Source organism: Phoenix dactylifera, chromosome 14 (assembly GCF_009389715.1).
Source record: "Phoenix dactylifera cultivar Barhee BC4 chromosome 14, palm_55x_up_171113_PBpolish2nd_filt_p, whole genome shotgun sequence".
Classification (NCBI taxonomy): domain Eukaryota; kingdom Viridiplantae; phylum Streptophyta; class Magnoliopsida; order Arecales; family Arecaceae; genus Phoenix; species Phoenix dactylifera.
This window is the reverse complement of record NC_052405.1, coordinates 12,751,534-12,767,025: the sequence shown is the minus strand read 5'-3', so window position 1 is coordinate 12,767,025 and position 15,492 is coordinate 12,751,534. Positions and strand designations below refer to the sequence as shown.

Here is a 15,492-nt window from a genome sequence, read left to right as displayed (position 1 = left end):
TGAAGTGGAGTCCAAGATGTTTTATCGCCTGTATGAAAGAGAGATTCTGAACATATGAACTGAATCTTTCTGAAACAAAGGAAATTTTCCTGTTGGAAACTGTTTGATTTTTAAGCAAAATCATAATATATACAGATCTGTTTCTACATTGGGAGGCTAACAAATTTACAAAGAAGCCAAAACAGACATCTGTCGTCCTGTTCCTGCGCTATGGATTGTTAAACTCTGCTTCAAGTTGAGGACCCGCTGATATGATAATGTCACCATAAGCACAGTCCTGCTTAACATCTATGAGCCCACGGCCCTTTAGAATCTGCAAAAACAAAAGCTATCTTAGTTCAGTATGATGTTCAATTTTCAGAGAACTGATGCTCCTTGCTTGTATTTTTCTGGAAACGCCCAGATTCTTCTTTTGTTTTGCTATTTCGAGTGCATGGGTAAAGCCGAATTGTACTACATTTAAATTACATATCATATTGTAGGGATACAGCAAAAGAAAGCCGGTATCAAACTTTGACACCAATCAAGCCCCACCTGGAGCGCAGATCATGGATCAGGGGATCCAGATATTTCAAGGCATGAGATTGAAACTAGCGTTAAACCACTCGTCATCTACCATATAAAAGGTGAAGTCTTGCTAGTGAAGCGCTACTTTCATTACAGTAACACTTGCCAGAACAAGAGCCTGGATATTTAACCTGGGAACTCAGCAGATAAAGAACCACATTGCATCTGGTGCCATCATCTATGTTGTGATCTTGCCACATCCAATTGATCTGTGCCTTCCTCTCCATCCATCCGTGCTGTTTAAGACTTGCCAGGAAGCCTATTGCTAGAGTTGTCGCAGGTGACCATCAGCTTATTGCTCAAGAGGTTAGTTTAAACCTAGGTCACAGGGGAATGTCTCAATAAGTATATAAGACAATATTCTTGACCAAATCCATTTACCCAACTCAATCCATCGGAAGATAGGCATTTGGCAAACTAAGCACCGGTTGAGTGTCACCAATTCTTAACAAGTTTGTATGACTACTACATGTGTCACGGCTATTCTTTTATCACCTTGCACTCGTGTCTCATTAAAATCACATTGGAGAATTGCTCTCCTTGTAAGTGCTTGTGTTATTCTCCCTTGACAAAATTCGTCTTGATATATACACAAGGGTCGAATGGACTAAAAAGTCACCTAACTTAGAAAGCTTCATGTTGGATCCAGGTTTAAAACCCACCTAACTTGACCAGTTGTTGTGAGCATCTCCAAATTTAGAAAGCTTTTTGAGTTGTTATGATTAGATGAAATATGCCCCAGTGGGTGGATTAAGATGAGCTATAATGGCACAAGGCATTAGTCTAGAATTTGAAGAGAGAATTGCACACGAACTCTCAAAAAGTCTTAGAAGTCAGGATATCTCAGTGAGATTAAGTCTTCTCGCGAAGCTAGTTGAGGTCAAAGATTATGTGATGAAAAATGGATTGATTGACTTCTGGATAAGTGCTCTAAGAGTTACAATTGGGCTGGGAAAAGAGTCCGGTTCAGTCCAGTCATTATAACCTCTTCCATGTTAATCAATATAAATATACACAGGTGTGCACTCTTGTAGTTAAAGAGAGAGAATACAAATAAAACATTATATTTGTGTAGTCTGCTTGGTGTCCATTTATCTCTCTCCCTTCTAAGTTATCTTTTAATACTTGAAAGTGAGAGGTTCTACAGCTAGGGGTGCAAGTTGAGTCGAGTAGCTAGGGACTCGAGCTCAATGTGATTCAAAATACTTAGGCTAGAAACTTGACTCGAGATCGATCAAGCCTTAATATCCAAGCTCATGCTCAACCTGATCAAAAAAAAAAAAAACAATACTCAAGATCTACTCGACTTGACTTGAATATCAACCGAGCTATACTTGAATTCGAGTTCAAAACTTGGCCATAATTAAAAAAAATGGTTAAAACAAAATATAACATAATATTATATTTTAAAATATTAAATTAATAGAAAATATTATAAATAAAATATAATTTATTAAATATATATTTGACTATGCTCGCGAGCTTTTGCTACTTGAGCGCGACTTGAAAAACTATTCGAGCTACTCAAGCTTAATAACAATCGAGTCGAGCTCGAGCAGCTTGCGAGCTGCTCGGTTCATCTATATCCCTATCTACAACAATGGCCACTCGACACTCTGAGAAATGCACCCCTTTAAACTACTTACACACCAAAAATCATATGACTCAGAGACTCCTAATTCATGCATCAAATGCTCAAAAAATATGCATTGTTTTGTGTGATTTAAATTGTTCAATTTTTTGACTACTTGATGCAAGGGTTGAGGGCCTCCAAATCACATGGTTATTGGTGTGCAACCAATTTAGTGGTAGTAGATCATACATCTAACAACTTGGATCATCAATATGAAACCCTCCATCCTCCAATAAGTTCTTAAAGATTTTATATGATTTGACATTTTTTAGTTAACAAAATTTTCTTCCTGCAAATTCATTTTGTCATAGAGTTCAGAAAATTCAATCTTTTTTGGTTAAAAGGCAAACTTAATGACATGAGGATCATAAATTTAAATTTAAGAAGTATTGGTGTGTGATGAGGGACCGACAATCCTAAGAGGAAGTTGTGGAATTCACTTACATGAGGATTTATGGGAATGAAGGTTTTCTGAAGGCTATGAATGTTTATGGGAAGTTTTCTAACCCGTTTCAAAGGTTATATGCTTCAATTCTCAGGTATTCACTAATAAGCCAGCTCAGAAGGTTGACAAATGAGGACGTGAATGACAATATAAATGATCCATATGCTACAGTTAGTTGGTAGTTTGTTATAATATTTGTATTTAAATTTGCAACTATAATATAAGTTTATGACTAAATATTTTGGCTACTTTTTGTAAATTAATTGTTGCATTTCTTATTTGGTGCAGCTTTATAATACATTTAGAAGCCATCCCTCCTATATCCAAGAACAAAAGCCTGAGTTGGACTTTCATCAGCAAGAACCAACATTAGATTAAAAAAATAAAGACATGATGTTTTGGTGTCATATAAATCTATCCACCCTCAATATCTTCAAGTTTCTAGGACGTTCTGTGGCATTCTGACTGTTCCTATTTTCATTGTAGCCTTTATTTTTGGACATGGGGCACTCAAGAATCTTGCAGCTATCTTATGACTGAGATATGCACCCATAACTTATTATTCTGACATTTTGATTATTCATATTTCTAGAGCTTTTAGCTGCGGCAGCTTGTCCCAGCTTTTAGTTGTGGGGGTAGGGGGTTTAAGCATATTACAGTTGTCTTACAATGGATTTTGTTGAGGCTTTGATACACACTTGTAATCAGTTATTTGGATTTAAACTTAATCAACTTTGGTTCTATTAAAGTTGCATAAAATTCTATAGTTGATATGTTAGAATGACCACATTTACAACCAAAAAAATAAATAAATGGAGGACAAAGATGACGGTCTTAAGAAGTTCTTCTATTTGGATATTTCTGCTGGAATTCTTCTCATGCCTCCAAGGAAGTAGAGATTGATTGAAATGGAAATTGAATGAACAAGAGGTACTATGACGGAAAATACTCTGGACTCTGGTTGTCATACTAGTTAGTTTTTATTTATTAGCATATATTTATAATTTGGGGCAAAAACATTTGTTCTTTTATCTTTTGTTCTAGCACATGATAGGTGTGCTTTCCGTGTGTTTTGACTTTGATGATTGGAGGGATTTTTGGTTGGAAATCAGAAGAATGTCCCCCTTTTTTCCGGCCCAGAGGCATCCTTGGCTTTTGCACTTAGATTTCTTTAGTCCTTGGGGGTTTGCAACATTCAATATCTAAACTTTGTTTTGTGTTCCTATAACATGTATGTGATATGGATGTGATTAATATAAATAAAATTTGAGTGATATTTTGATGGGAATAGCAAGATGAAACCTGAGTGTGATTATTGATGGAATTTGGAAAATGATTTGTTGAATGGTTTAAGTGAACATACTATGGTAACAATTTTTTCAGATCCTTTATTATCAAACTATCAAGTATTCAGTGAAATGCTGCATGTTTTGAAGCCTTAGTTTAACAAACTTTAATGCTACATGTTCAGTATCAAGTATTCAGGTCACATGTTATCAACTGCTTAAATGAAATATTGCAAGTTTCGAGTTTTACTCTGATGATTTGTAGTGCTAAAAGTTTAGATATTAATAAAATATTCACTAATTGTGGAATGTTATGAAGTAATCAGATGAAACATTGTTTTGCTGTACTGCATATATTAGGGCTACATAGGGTCAAACTGGATGGCATCCAGGTTGACTGAATTATAAGGGTGTCATTACTTTGTATTCTATAGAGCAATCAGGTTGAAATATGGTCAAACTGGTTTTTAATCAATTCAAATCAAGTTTTTTAATATATAATATCTGAATCTGGATCCAGGTCTCATAGAAACCTGTAACTTTAGGCTATTGCTCAACCCGGAACTGAACCATCCCTGATTTTTGCTATCCCAGATTTTCTGAATTTATAGACCTAGACAAACAGTTCTAGAACGGCCAATTTTTTTTGGACATGGTTTTGGGACGAAGTACCTACAATGCAGACCAGTTGGTCGGTTAGGTTGGATAAAATTTTGCCACTTCTACAAAAAAATAATAACCAAACTCACAAGTTTTCCATTTGGGAGCAACTCAGCTACAAGCAAAGATTCAGAATTTGACAAAAGATGATGAAGATTTCTGAAAGTCAAAAGAATCAGATATTCAGATAATTAAAATAAAATTACAGAATCTAAAATTAATGAAATATTTGTCAATATATTCATGTGAAAACAAGCATGTGAGGCAAGAACTCTAAACAATAGCAAAAATAGCCGTATGAGCAACCATATAGCATCATTAGGTTCGACTATACAGTTTTCCTGATATAATATATTTAGGATAGTATTTTATAAAATCATACAGTCGAGGAAAAAAGAGAGTAATTGGACATTTCTTTAATAATTCAGATGATACTGATACTATGATAATAATAGGGATAAGAAACATACCAGAGTTTCATAAAAAAATCTAGCACATTTTCTTCTAGTCTTCCCTTCTAGGATTCGAGCCAAACTTAAGAATCCTTTTTGTTCTCGATTTTTAATATCTAGCAACTTACTACAAAGATACTGTGCCGCTGCCCTGAACAATGAGAAGTCACCGGTACAAAGACACTTCAGCATGGAGGCAAAAATATAGGGTCCAAACTGGAAAGAAGAAAAAGAAAACTTCCATCTTACCTAGTGCGGACTGACCATCTGTTATCTGCGACAAACATAGAAAGCGTGAGAATGATGTAGAGCAAATTCAAGCTACTATTCCCTTTTGCTAAATAGAAGCAAAGCGTGAGAATGAAGTAGAGCAAATTCAAGCTAGTATTCCCTTTTGCTAAATAGAAGCAAAAGGATATGTGGCAAACCAAAAGGCTAAACCGAATTGCTTTTACTACCCATATAGCAATACCTTGACCTATACTGCTTTCTTCATGAGAGCCAAGCTCCTGAACATATAAAATAACAAAAGCTTCAGTAACATTGGTACGATCTGAAACAGCAAAGATGAAGCAGTGATCTCCAACCATGAGGGGTGCAACCAAGAATAATACTAAACAATTCACTTACCTTATCCATCAAATCCAGTTCAGTGTCTGATGTTTCCAAAGAAGATGGCTTGTTGGTTTCCATTTCAGATGATTTACTAGTTCTGGGTTCATCAGCAAACACTTCTGTTGCTGGAGTTTCAATTATTCTTTCCTGGCATGTTTCTTCATTGTCAGCAGATTTGTTGGGTATTCCATTCTGTGCATTTCCTGCTTCAGTGTGATACTCTGCAAGTGTCTTTTGTGAGGACAAATAATCGGATGATTTGTTCTGGAAGAGAGCTTTGAGCTCTGAAGAAGTACCTGAGAGGAGATGAAACAATAAGCACAACAGATAATTAAAGTAACTTGAATGTTGTATGTGCATTCATCAATAAGGACATATAAGTTAACTTACAGGGCACCAGAGGATCCATAAAAGTTTGCTGCAAATTGGCAATTATGTCAGCTTTCCAGGCATCCAGATACGTGTGAGGTGCTTTCCTCCGCTTAAATATTAAACTACTAGCATCATGTATTCCCTGCCTCAAGGCCCTGGGAGAGTTTAGGATAGGTGCAGCCATGTCAAACTATTTTAAAAAGGAAAAGAAAATGCTCTTCAATATCCACATACATTTAGACAAAAAGAAGAGACCACTGCGTTGGAGAGACAAATTTCATGACAGATTAGACAAATATAATGGACTTAGGACAATACTGAATTACTGATGTGTTCTCTGGTGTCAGTTCCACAAATTACTAGTATATCTTTTCCAAGGAGACATCATAATTTGTATCAATTTGCTAATTCCAAATATATGACATAAGCACTTATAGTTATTGTGCAAACCAGTAAAGTGTGATGGTTGATGCAAATTTAATAATGAAAAATGAGCAGTATAGCAGTATGAAGTGAAACTAACTCAGTATTCTGACAGCTAAAGTGTCCAGGAAAAAAATAAATATAATGTCTCTCAGGAATGCCAATGATGACAACTATGCCTGCATCTCTTGATCTTAATTGTACATTTTAGTATACTCTTAGTTTGTTCCAGATCATATTTTTTTTTGGTTTGGATTACAACATTAAATGTGTCAAGAACTCAGCCAAAATGCTTAATGCAGTCCCAGTGTTAGGTATACTTGTGAGTTGTGTCAGTCACAATTATGAGATTTAAGACTCATAGAAGTTCCAAAAACTAAAAGAATACCATGCCTTCGTAGCTCTCACTGCCATCAATGATAGAATACAGCTCTAATTCCCATAATTTTGACAATAAGCTCAACCAAGACGAGGCAACTTCAATATCTGCTTCTAGCTCTTGTTCTAGGTCTACATTATTGTGGGCGAAGGGGTCAAGAGAGTTGCACACATCTTGCAAGTCAATGCTAGAAAGATAGTTTATGAACGTGTTCCATCCACAAGGCATCAACACATAACATAGTACTCAATGACAGGACATTGCATTAGCTCCCATTTGTCACTAACTAGATCACAATCCTCTCTTTATTTGCTCTCAACTCTCAAAGTTTATAATGTTCCTTATCAAGCAATAAAGCTGTCTATCATGGAGCAACCTCTGTCATCGGGTAACCCTTCTTTTACCTGAGCTTTGATGGCCACTTGATCGAAAGCGGATGCCCTATTTTTCCAGATGAAAGAATCAGTGCTTCCTTTTCTTGCTTCAATAGCCTCCTAAAGGAATTCATCAACATTCCTTGTAACATAGTGACATTTCATCATAAACCTCAAAGTCTAGTTGACATGAAACAACTAATTAGATTCATTTACATAATCTTAACCACGACCACCTACTTCCAACACACATCTCTGTCCACAATGCAATTTATCCAAGTAAAAATAGCTAATGCTGGAAATAAAAATCATTTGTGCATAGAGCTTTTGATTGTGCCTTACTTTTCAAACATGTAATATTTTATTTAAATATTCATCTCTAGATTTATTCAAAACAACCAGAATATGTGATCAAAACTTCATAGTTGTACAGGGTCTAGTTTCTTACTTGGTTTCTAATGTTTAATCACAAAACGGTTTCCGGTTGACACAAGAAATATGTAAAACACAAATATATGGTTCAAATGAAATTCACTTTGATAGAGTAATTTAAGGGGAACATTTTTTACAATTTATACCAATACTTACTCATTGGACAACACAATTGTTTCATCAAAGAGTTTTTTTCTTTTTCTCAGCATCGGAGGACGTTCCCTCTTAGCTGGAGTTCTGACTGTAAATTTAGGTGAAGCAAGCCCTAAAATAAGAAGAAAAAAGAGAAGGTTATCAGTATCTAATAGCACAAGTTTGTGCATAAAACAACAGAAAAAAAGGTCCATGATGACTTCTCCAATAAGTATTAGAATCATAGCAGAATCCATTCTCATAACAACCAACCTAAATCACATGGTAAGTATGTTCTATCATGAGTTTTGGATGGACTTGTAGCTTTTGAATCTCCCCCAACAAGGATTTGAGTTTTTTCATGATTTGATGATAATATCTGATGCAACATAATTGGCTCTACTGGTTTCTGTAATTCCTTAGCATGTATGTTTTTGTCAGGATCTGATGGTGTCATCTCTTGCAGCTTTAAAGGATGTACTTGATGATCTGATTCCACATTGTGTACATTAGGGCCTAGTGACTCCATGGCAGCTAAACCTGCAAAACTCCCACTTTCTTCTATATGCTGAGAATGTCCCCGAGTTTTTCCCCCTCTAACTCCCATGCTGTTCAAGTTGTAAATTTGACTAATTGTGAAATCAATATCCATCATGTGAGATGGAAGAACACTGTTAAAAAAAATTCATCAGTATCAAAAATTAATGGATAATCAACTGTATTAGAATAATTTAATGACCCTTTCCCATACTCATCCACTGGAGTAAAACAAGCAGAATCGAACTCAGCATGAATTACTGTTTCCCTGTGATATTGCTGCAGTCACATGAATACAACTAAAATTAGATCACACATTATTATGAAAGAAACCCATGCAAATTAATTGACAACTTAAAGATTCCAAGAAATCCAATAGATGTAGAACCAAAAAAATGTGAAGATACCTCATTTAGAAAAAAGGTCTGATCCCTTTCATCTGTCCAGTCATCTAGTATAGAGCAAAAAATATTAAGAAAGTTAGTAAATTCTGGAGTTTTTTTACTAAACGAAGACTTCTTACAGTCTAGGAGAGTGGAAGAACACAAAGGAGACCGGTGCCTAACATATATTATCTAAAGTCTAAAATATTTTCATGTATATTGAAAAAAACAAGGGCAAGTGCAAAATTGATACCTTGAGCAATGGTCTGTTCATGGGATTTGGCAGTTTCACTGGAGGAGCCAGAATTATGATTGGTTAATCCGAATAAATAATGCAAGAAAGGTAGAATTATATGCTTTCATAAGCTTATTTAGTTCTTACCATTCATCTGAGATATCCAGATCAAAGGAATCAAGTTCAAATCTTTCTGGTACAGTGATAGTAACATGATTATATGATGCACGCATGGCTTCAATTGGTGCTGTGGACGTTGCTTCTTTTGCAATATTAACTCTCTGATCTGGTACATGTATCACTTTTTTTGTTTGCATAACATTATGCCGTGGTTTGGCAATTGCTTCATTTTGTACAATCCGTTGACTAGGCATAAATGATTTTCTTATATTAGTCAAAGCCTCATTGCAGTCATGGTAAAGATAGTCAACTTTCTTTGAAAATATCCTGACAATACCCAGAAGTAGCTGAGCCAATATTCTATATGAAATATGAACCTCAGGCATGATCTTATCTGCAACAGTCATAACAGAAGAAACAAGTCATCGTAAGTCAATAAAATGAATCTGCCATTGAGCTAACGAATATGGAGTTTTGGAGCATTAACCTTTTGTTGACATTTTGACATACCATAAAAACACAATCTCATAGAAACATATACCTACCAAACATTTTTATGCTTAAAAATTAAGTTATTAAAGTGTGACGGCCATGAATATGAATGAATCAGCTGAAGTTTCTCCTTTGATTTAGCAGCTTCGCTCAGCTAGTTGGCACCCCTCTCCACTTGGGAGATGTCCAGGGTTCAAACCATATTGGTGGCATCCAGGCCGTGTTTCTCAATTATCTCCTTCCATAAAGAAACCATGGATGGCAACACTTTAATATGATCAAAACAAGCAATCTATGGCTAGATAATCAGATGATTAGATGAAGTGGAAACATATCCAGATGGCCAACAGAGATTTGATTTAGATTAAAGAAAACACCCAAGAATAATATAGAAAAGGGAAAATAATTCCTGCTCCTTAGTTTGACCGCTATTGAGCAATTAGAATCTAATCATGTTTCATTTAATCTTTAGTTCCTGATGTGTATTTTACACACAACTGTTTTGTTCTACAACCAGTTTTCTATGCACAATTGTATGTCTTATTCATTGCTATGTATCCAGGGAACTAGACTAAACAGCTATAAGAACAAGGAACTGGTAACAAAACTTTTGGTAAATAAGCACCAATTGTTAAATGGCACTATTGCAGTCTAATTTCTGTTTTCTTTTTATTTTATTTAGACAGCAAGATAGGGAATAGACTGAATATGGATTTATATAAAATGATGTATATCCAGCAGATTTAGATAAAATAATGTATATCCAGCAAACATATTCATTGATTCACTCTGAATATGCTAAAATAAGGATCCTATGGCCTGTTCTTATTCTCGTTCCTGTGCTTAACTCGTGTTTAAGTTGGCAGTAACTCAAGCTATAATGCTCAATGATTCTAGGCATTTTCCAATGTGCAAGAGTACTATTTATTTTTGCCATGTAGGCAATAAGTAAAAGTATCCCAAGTAAAGTAAATGAGAATGCCAAAGTCAGCAGGGTCCACTTTAAAATCAATAACTAATGCATGTTGTAGAAGAGTAACACTTAAAGTCAGACTAGAGAGGTGTCTAAATTGAAAATTTTAAAGAAATTGATTCTGCTAACAGTTCAACACATATTACTTATGTGAGATCCGGCCTAGAATGGGTCGTCTTGGGCTGAAGTCGGTTGGGCCGATTTCAGTGAGAAGAAGGGATTAAAACAGAGGATCGCAATCACAATCCTCTACTTCTTCTTCTCCTCTTCGGTTAAGCGGATAAGCTACAACAACTGTGGCTGCTGTGGACCCCGCGAGGCGTTTGGGTCGCACTCAACCGCCACAAGGATCGCGGGCGGGTGCAACGAACTCAAGCCTATCCCCCCATCTGAAGCTCTATAAATTCCCTCTTTCCCCTCCACCTGGTCCATCACTAAGCATCTTTTCCTTCTTCCTCACCTCCAGCATCCATCGTGTCGCCAAATCCGAGCTCTGCCACCCCAAAATTCTCACCATTTCTCTCTAGATCCCAGACTTCTCTTCTTCGGAAGCAGCCACCGCCGCCGCGAAGTCCACCGTCGTTGCAGCTCGCCGGTGAGTCTGCATCCTCCCATTGCTTCTTTAGGCCGAACTACTACCACCTTGGGCAGCTTGGGATGCTTCCCTTTCCCTTCCTCTGTTTCCTCTTGTGCACGTCCGAACCCCTGCATCTTTCCACCACCGACTGCACCACCGCGCTGCAGGCCGCCGCCAAGGCCACCTCTGCCGTCGGTTCCTCCAGGCTTCGTTGTCGGATCCCCAGCACCCACCCCCTACCTCTTCTCTTCTCTTCCCTCCGTTCTATCTTCTTCTTCCTCTTCTAATTCTTTACTTCTTTTCATTTTATTTATTTATTTATTTATCTATGGATTAGTTTTTCAAATCCTCTTTTCTTTCTCCTAACTTGTGGGACAGACATGATGATTAATCTAGGTTGGCCCGTGCCATTAACAACCAAACCCCGACCCTTGATTGAACCCGGACTGAGATTCTCTCTCTTCTTCCTGTTTTTCTTTAGATAGTCTCAGGGAGGCCCTGAACTACTTTTCTTGTTGCTCGGTCCAAGTTGACCCTAGTATGGAGGCCTTAAACCGCCTCGGTACCCAGGCAGTAGACCGGCCCATTACCTCAACCCTAGCTAGATCTTTTAAAATTTGGCCATTATTGATTTTTGCTTGACCAGTTGAGTTCTCCTTGCTCGGACTGCCCTAGGCAATCGAACATTGCCACCTTCCCAATTTGACTTAGTGGCATGAAGTTGTATCCGCAATAGTATTTTAATTTTTGACTTTGCTTAACTTCTAAGATGACGATAAAATTAATTGTATTTTAATGGTATTAAAACAGGTGAACCTAACCCGCCTATCTGAAGTAGGGTTTTGAAGCGAGAAGAAGGAAATAACTTAATGCTTCAAAGTGTGTTTTTCGAATTTTGATAAAATAATAATTAGCTTATTAAATATGATATATGTTTTATACTTGGTCAAATGGGTCGGGCATGCTATTGTTACAATAGTAAATCTTTTAAATATGTTGCGTTATGTTATAAAATTTAAAAAATATGACTGGATAAATTATGAAATTTGTTTCATATGTATGTATTCTTAGCACTGCTATAATCTGGCCCCACCAATAGAAATTATTCGTTGGCCCTATCGACTTGTAATCTGAGAAACTAGTTTCAATGCCGAACCATCGGTGATTAGAATAGTGGTATTTGACACTTTGTGCATTATATATCTGACCCGTGCCACTAGGTTACGTGGCTATAGCCTGATGTTGGACCTCTAGTATCAGTTTATAAAAATAATAATAAATTTCAAAAGAGATAAATGCATTATTCGAAAATGGATTTATTCCCTATCAGTATCATGCTCTTTAATTATTTATTCATTTAGCATTCTTAGACTACACTTTTTGGTGTTATGTTGCTTAATGGGCTAGTGTAGCTCATTATTCTTTCTTTTTCTATTTTTTATTTCAGATCTTGAATCATGATTGCTCGGGACTTAAGGAAGTTCGCTAGATCTTCTGAACATTTTCACAATTATTGGAGTTCTATTTATATTAGTTTAGTTGGAACATCTTATTTGATTTGAATATTTCGACTTATGTCACTTTGGAGTAACTTTGATAATTTGCTTTAGATCATGATTAAATTAATTTACAAAGAATCAAAGAATTATTATTGCTTTGAGATTCTGATATGATTTGTAGCCTTGCATACTTGTATAGTCCGCCATGCAGATATGCGGCGTCTGTTACGCTTTGGGTTCGAGGCTACACTCTAGGTTTAGGGCGTGATAACTTATGAAGCCTTCTCTCTACCATGCATTGGCTAAGATAGTGATCCATTTAGACAGCCCATGGCAAAACTCCCACAAGACAGAATCTTTCAATGGACCACTTCCATCATTGGGATTTCAAAAACAGACCACCAATAATCTACATTTGGATGGTCCAAGAATAAAAATTGATTCTTATGCTATTGAAGCTTTTAATACGTTTCTTTTTCGAGCTGGCAATTCTCAGGGCAATGAATAAGATTGCTTCCATGGATGCTTATGCTACACCAAAGTAAAAATTAGCTTGACAATGTGAAAAAGCATCGAGAATGAACAAGAGATATGAGATAAATTCTATCTTGCTTATATTAGCCTCACAATGTAAAAAAGCATCGAGAATGAACATGAGCTACAAGATAAATTTTATCTTGCTTATATACCTTTCTTTACATGATCAGGTAAAATTCAGCTTCTAGACACACAATATATTAGACTAAAACAGACACGGGTTAACCTCCCTATATGGGCAGCCTGAAAGGATCAATATACAACCTGTAGAAGTTTACAAATGTGTTACACCTCTCTTTCAACTTGATGTTTACAAATGTGTTACACCTCTCTTTCAACTTGATGTCACCCCTCTGCACTGATTGCAGATTCTTGCTAAGGCATCTGGCAGGAAAGGGGCCCAGCATAAAATTTTAAATGAAAAACTGGTATTTGTACCAACTTCGCAGACTAATTTTCTTGATCACATAGTTTCTTCTCATGCGACCAGGAAGCAACCTGCCAAGATTCCCTATGAATTTGAAAGTGTCTATATGAAGGGGAAAGCCTCAAAATTGCATCCATTACTAATACACTAATTATACCCCCAAACTAAACTCAAACACATAGGTCATATGTACAATCAGTGATAAAATGCCCCACATTTGCAAAGAGCGCGAATCGAACTGTTGCTACTAGCATACAACACCATAAAGAAGAGTTTGACACTCAACTCTAAGCTAAGAACCATAGCAAACTAAACAATTAGTTCAACATAAATAGTGCTGAATCTTCTGCTCATCAGTTCTACTATCCCTGTATATCTCATAAGAAAAAAGGGTGAGGCTAGGGAAGGGGCGGGGGGGTGTATAAACGTGTACCCGCCCTCAATCTTGCAACTGGTTTCTGATATTAAAAAAAGCATCCTAAGTGCATGACGCTCCACCCACTGCAGGGTCGAGAGGGTCAGATGTATGTACGGAGAGGCTATTTCCATGTTTCAAACCCGTGACACCCAGGTCACAAACATTACCGTTGCACCAAGGCCTGCCCTCATCTGACCCTCTGTTTCTGATAACAAAATAAAACAAGCAAATCCAGCACTCAGGCATAAAGATTCATGAACAAGCTCTCTAAATACCTCGTCTAGGTTTTGACAATTTTAGGAACGCAACATCAGCTTTGACGACCATGCATCATTTACAGCTTCAATGCACTAAGAACAATAAAAAAAAAAAAGCAACTTCTGAAAACCAAATCAACTCGCCTCTTCCAAAAACACCCACAAAATCCGAGAGACATATGCATCAATAAAGAAAACAAGGTCTATAAGGAGGGAAAAAATAAAAGGAAAAAGCAAAAAAAAAAACCGCAATGAATGGGTGGTTTCCTCGGAGCACAAATACTTCGATTTATAGAGACTAAAGCAATAAAATTCAACAAGAAATACTGAGAAGTCACCAGTCACTCTGTGGACAAGACATACCTAAAGAAAAAAACATGTTTACAGAGATTGAGTGAGTGAGAGAGAGAGAGAGTACCAACAGAAGAGGAGATATCGGTGTCGGCAATCTGGTCTTTCTTCAGCTTCTTGAAGCAAAACGCAGCAATCCATATGTTGCCCAAAGGCCCCTTCCTTGATAGAAGGGACTGCGAATAAAACATGGCTTCTTCTTCTTCCCTTCCGACGTCTCTCCCTCTTTCTCCAGCTCTCCGAGCGAGTATTTTTCAGGCGGCAGAAGAAGCGAGGAGACGCGAAGAAGAGCTCTATCGAGATATGAAGAGAAGAGGGTGGGAAACTGATGGCTTACGACGGAAGCCAGCGAAAGGGGCAGGGAAAACAACGGGACACGGAGGACAAGAGAGTAAATTACTGGATTGCCCTTCTGCCACCCCCTCCTTTAAAATGATAGATACCATCTCTTGCCAAAATGATAATAATAATAATAAATCGAGAATTCAATTTTGATTTTATCTTTAGAAATAACTCAAGGAAAGTATAGAAAGAGATCAATTAGTCTTTCTATTTTATTGCTAAGTTTGGAAAAGAAAGTATGTAGCAATACCCGGCATTTTAACACAAAAAAAAAAAATGTAATGATGAGTTGGAGAGAAAGTATTTTGGTCTCTTCGAATTTATTTGATTTGTGGAAAAAAATTTTCTCATTGAAATATTTTTTAAAAAAACTATTATCTAGAAATATGATGTTTGGAAAGATGATTTTTTTTGCATATTTAGTTAAACATAAAAAAATAACATATTCTAAAGTAGCTCATATTTGGTTGCGTATTCTTTTTAAAAAAATATATAAAATACCGGTTAGAAAGATACTGTTCTATTCTCATATAGATTTTTTTATGCAAAGCTGGACCTCCCTACTCACTGGCTT

The 15,492-nt window shown here is 36.6% G+C and overlaps 1 protein-coding gene across 8 annotated transcripts; it reads right to left on the bottom strand.

Annotated features, from left to right (window-relative positions):
* LOC103719876 (sister chromatid cohesion 1 protein 2) lies at positions 1–14,924 on the bottom strand. Of its 8 annotated transcripts, none has more exons than XR_003388028.2 (14): positions 14,644–14,924; positions 9,073–9,439; positions 8,944–8,981; positions 8,715–8,758; positions 8,522–8,586; positions 8,044–8,441; positions 7,795–7,903; positions 6,049–6,185; positions 5,674–5,954; positions 5,293–5,552; positions 5,062–5,194; positions 4,681–4,750; positions 699–4,603; positions 1–313 (listed from the first exon to the last, which is right to left on the bottom strand). XR_003388028.2 is itself a non-coding variant. In XM_008809341.4 (14 exons), exons 1-13 carry the CDS (start codon positions 14,765–14,767, stop codon positions 4,721–4,723), a joined length of 1,788 nt encoding a protein of 595 aa, XP_008807563.2. In that variant the 5' UTR covers positions 14,768–14,924; the 3' UTR covers positions 1–313; positions 4,681–4,720. The 8 variants fall into 8 exon arrangements, 6 of the variants coding, with proteins under 6 accessions (XP_008807563.2, XP_008807560.2, XP_008807562.2 ...); XM_008809341.4 differs by lacking the exon at positions 699–4,603 and having other exon boundaries at positions 5,293–5,317; positions 5,516–5,552; XM_026809539.2 differs by lacking the exon at positions 1–313 and having other exon boundaries at positions 3,933–4,603; positions 5,293–5,317; positions 5,516–5,552.
* Positions 14,925–15,492: the final 568 nt, after the last annotated feature.

Excerpts from the sequence above, each read along its gene's own strand:
- LOC103719876 (XM_008809337.3), bottom strand. The coding sequence starts at position 14,767 with ATGTTTTATTCGCAGTCCCTTCTATCAAGGAAGGGGCCTTTGGGCAAC. Across the intron at positions 8,587-8,714 it reads AGACCTTTTTTCTAAATGAG|CAATATCACAGGGAAACAGT; the intron begins GTATCTTCACAT and ends ATGTGACTGCAG. Across the intron at positions 8,442-8,521 it reads TGTTTTACTCCAGTGGATGA|TGTTCTTCCATCTCACATGA; the intron begins GTATGGGAAAGG and ends TTTTTTTAACAG.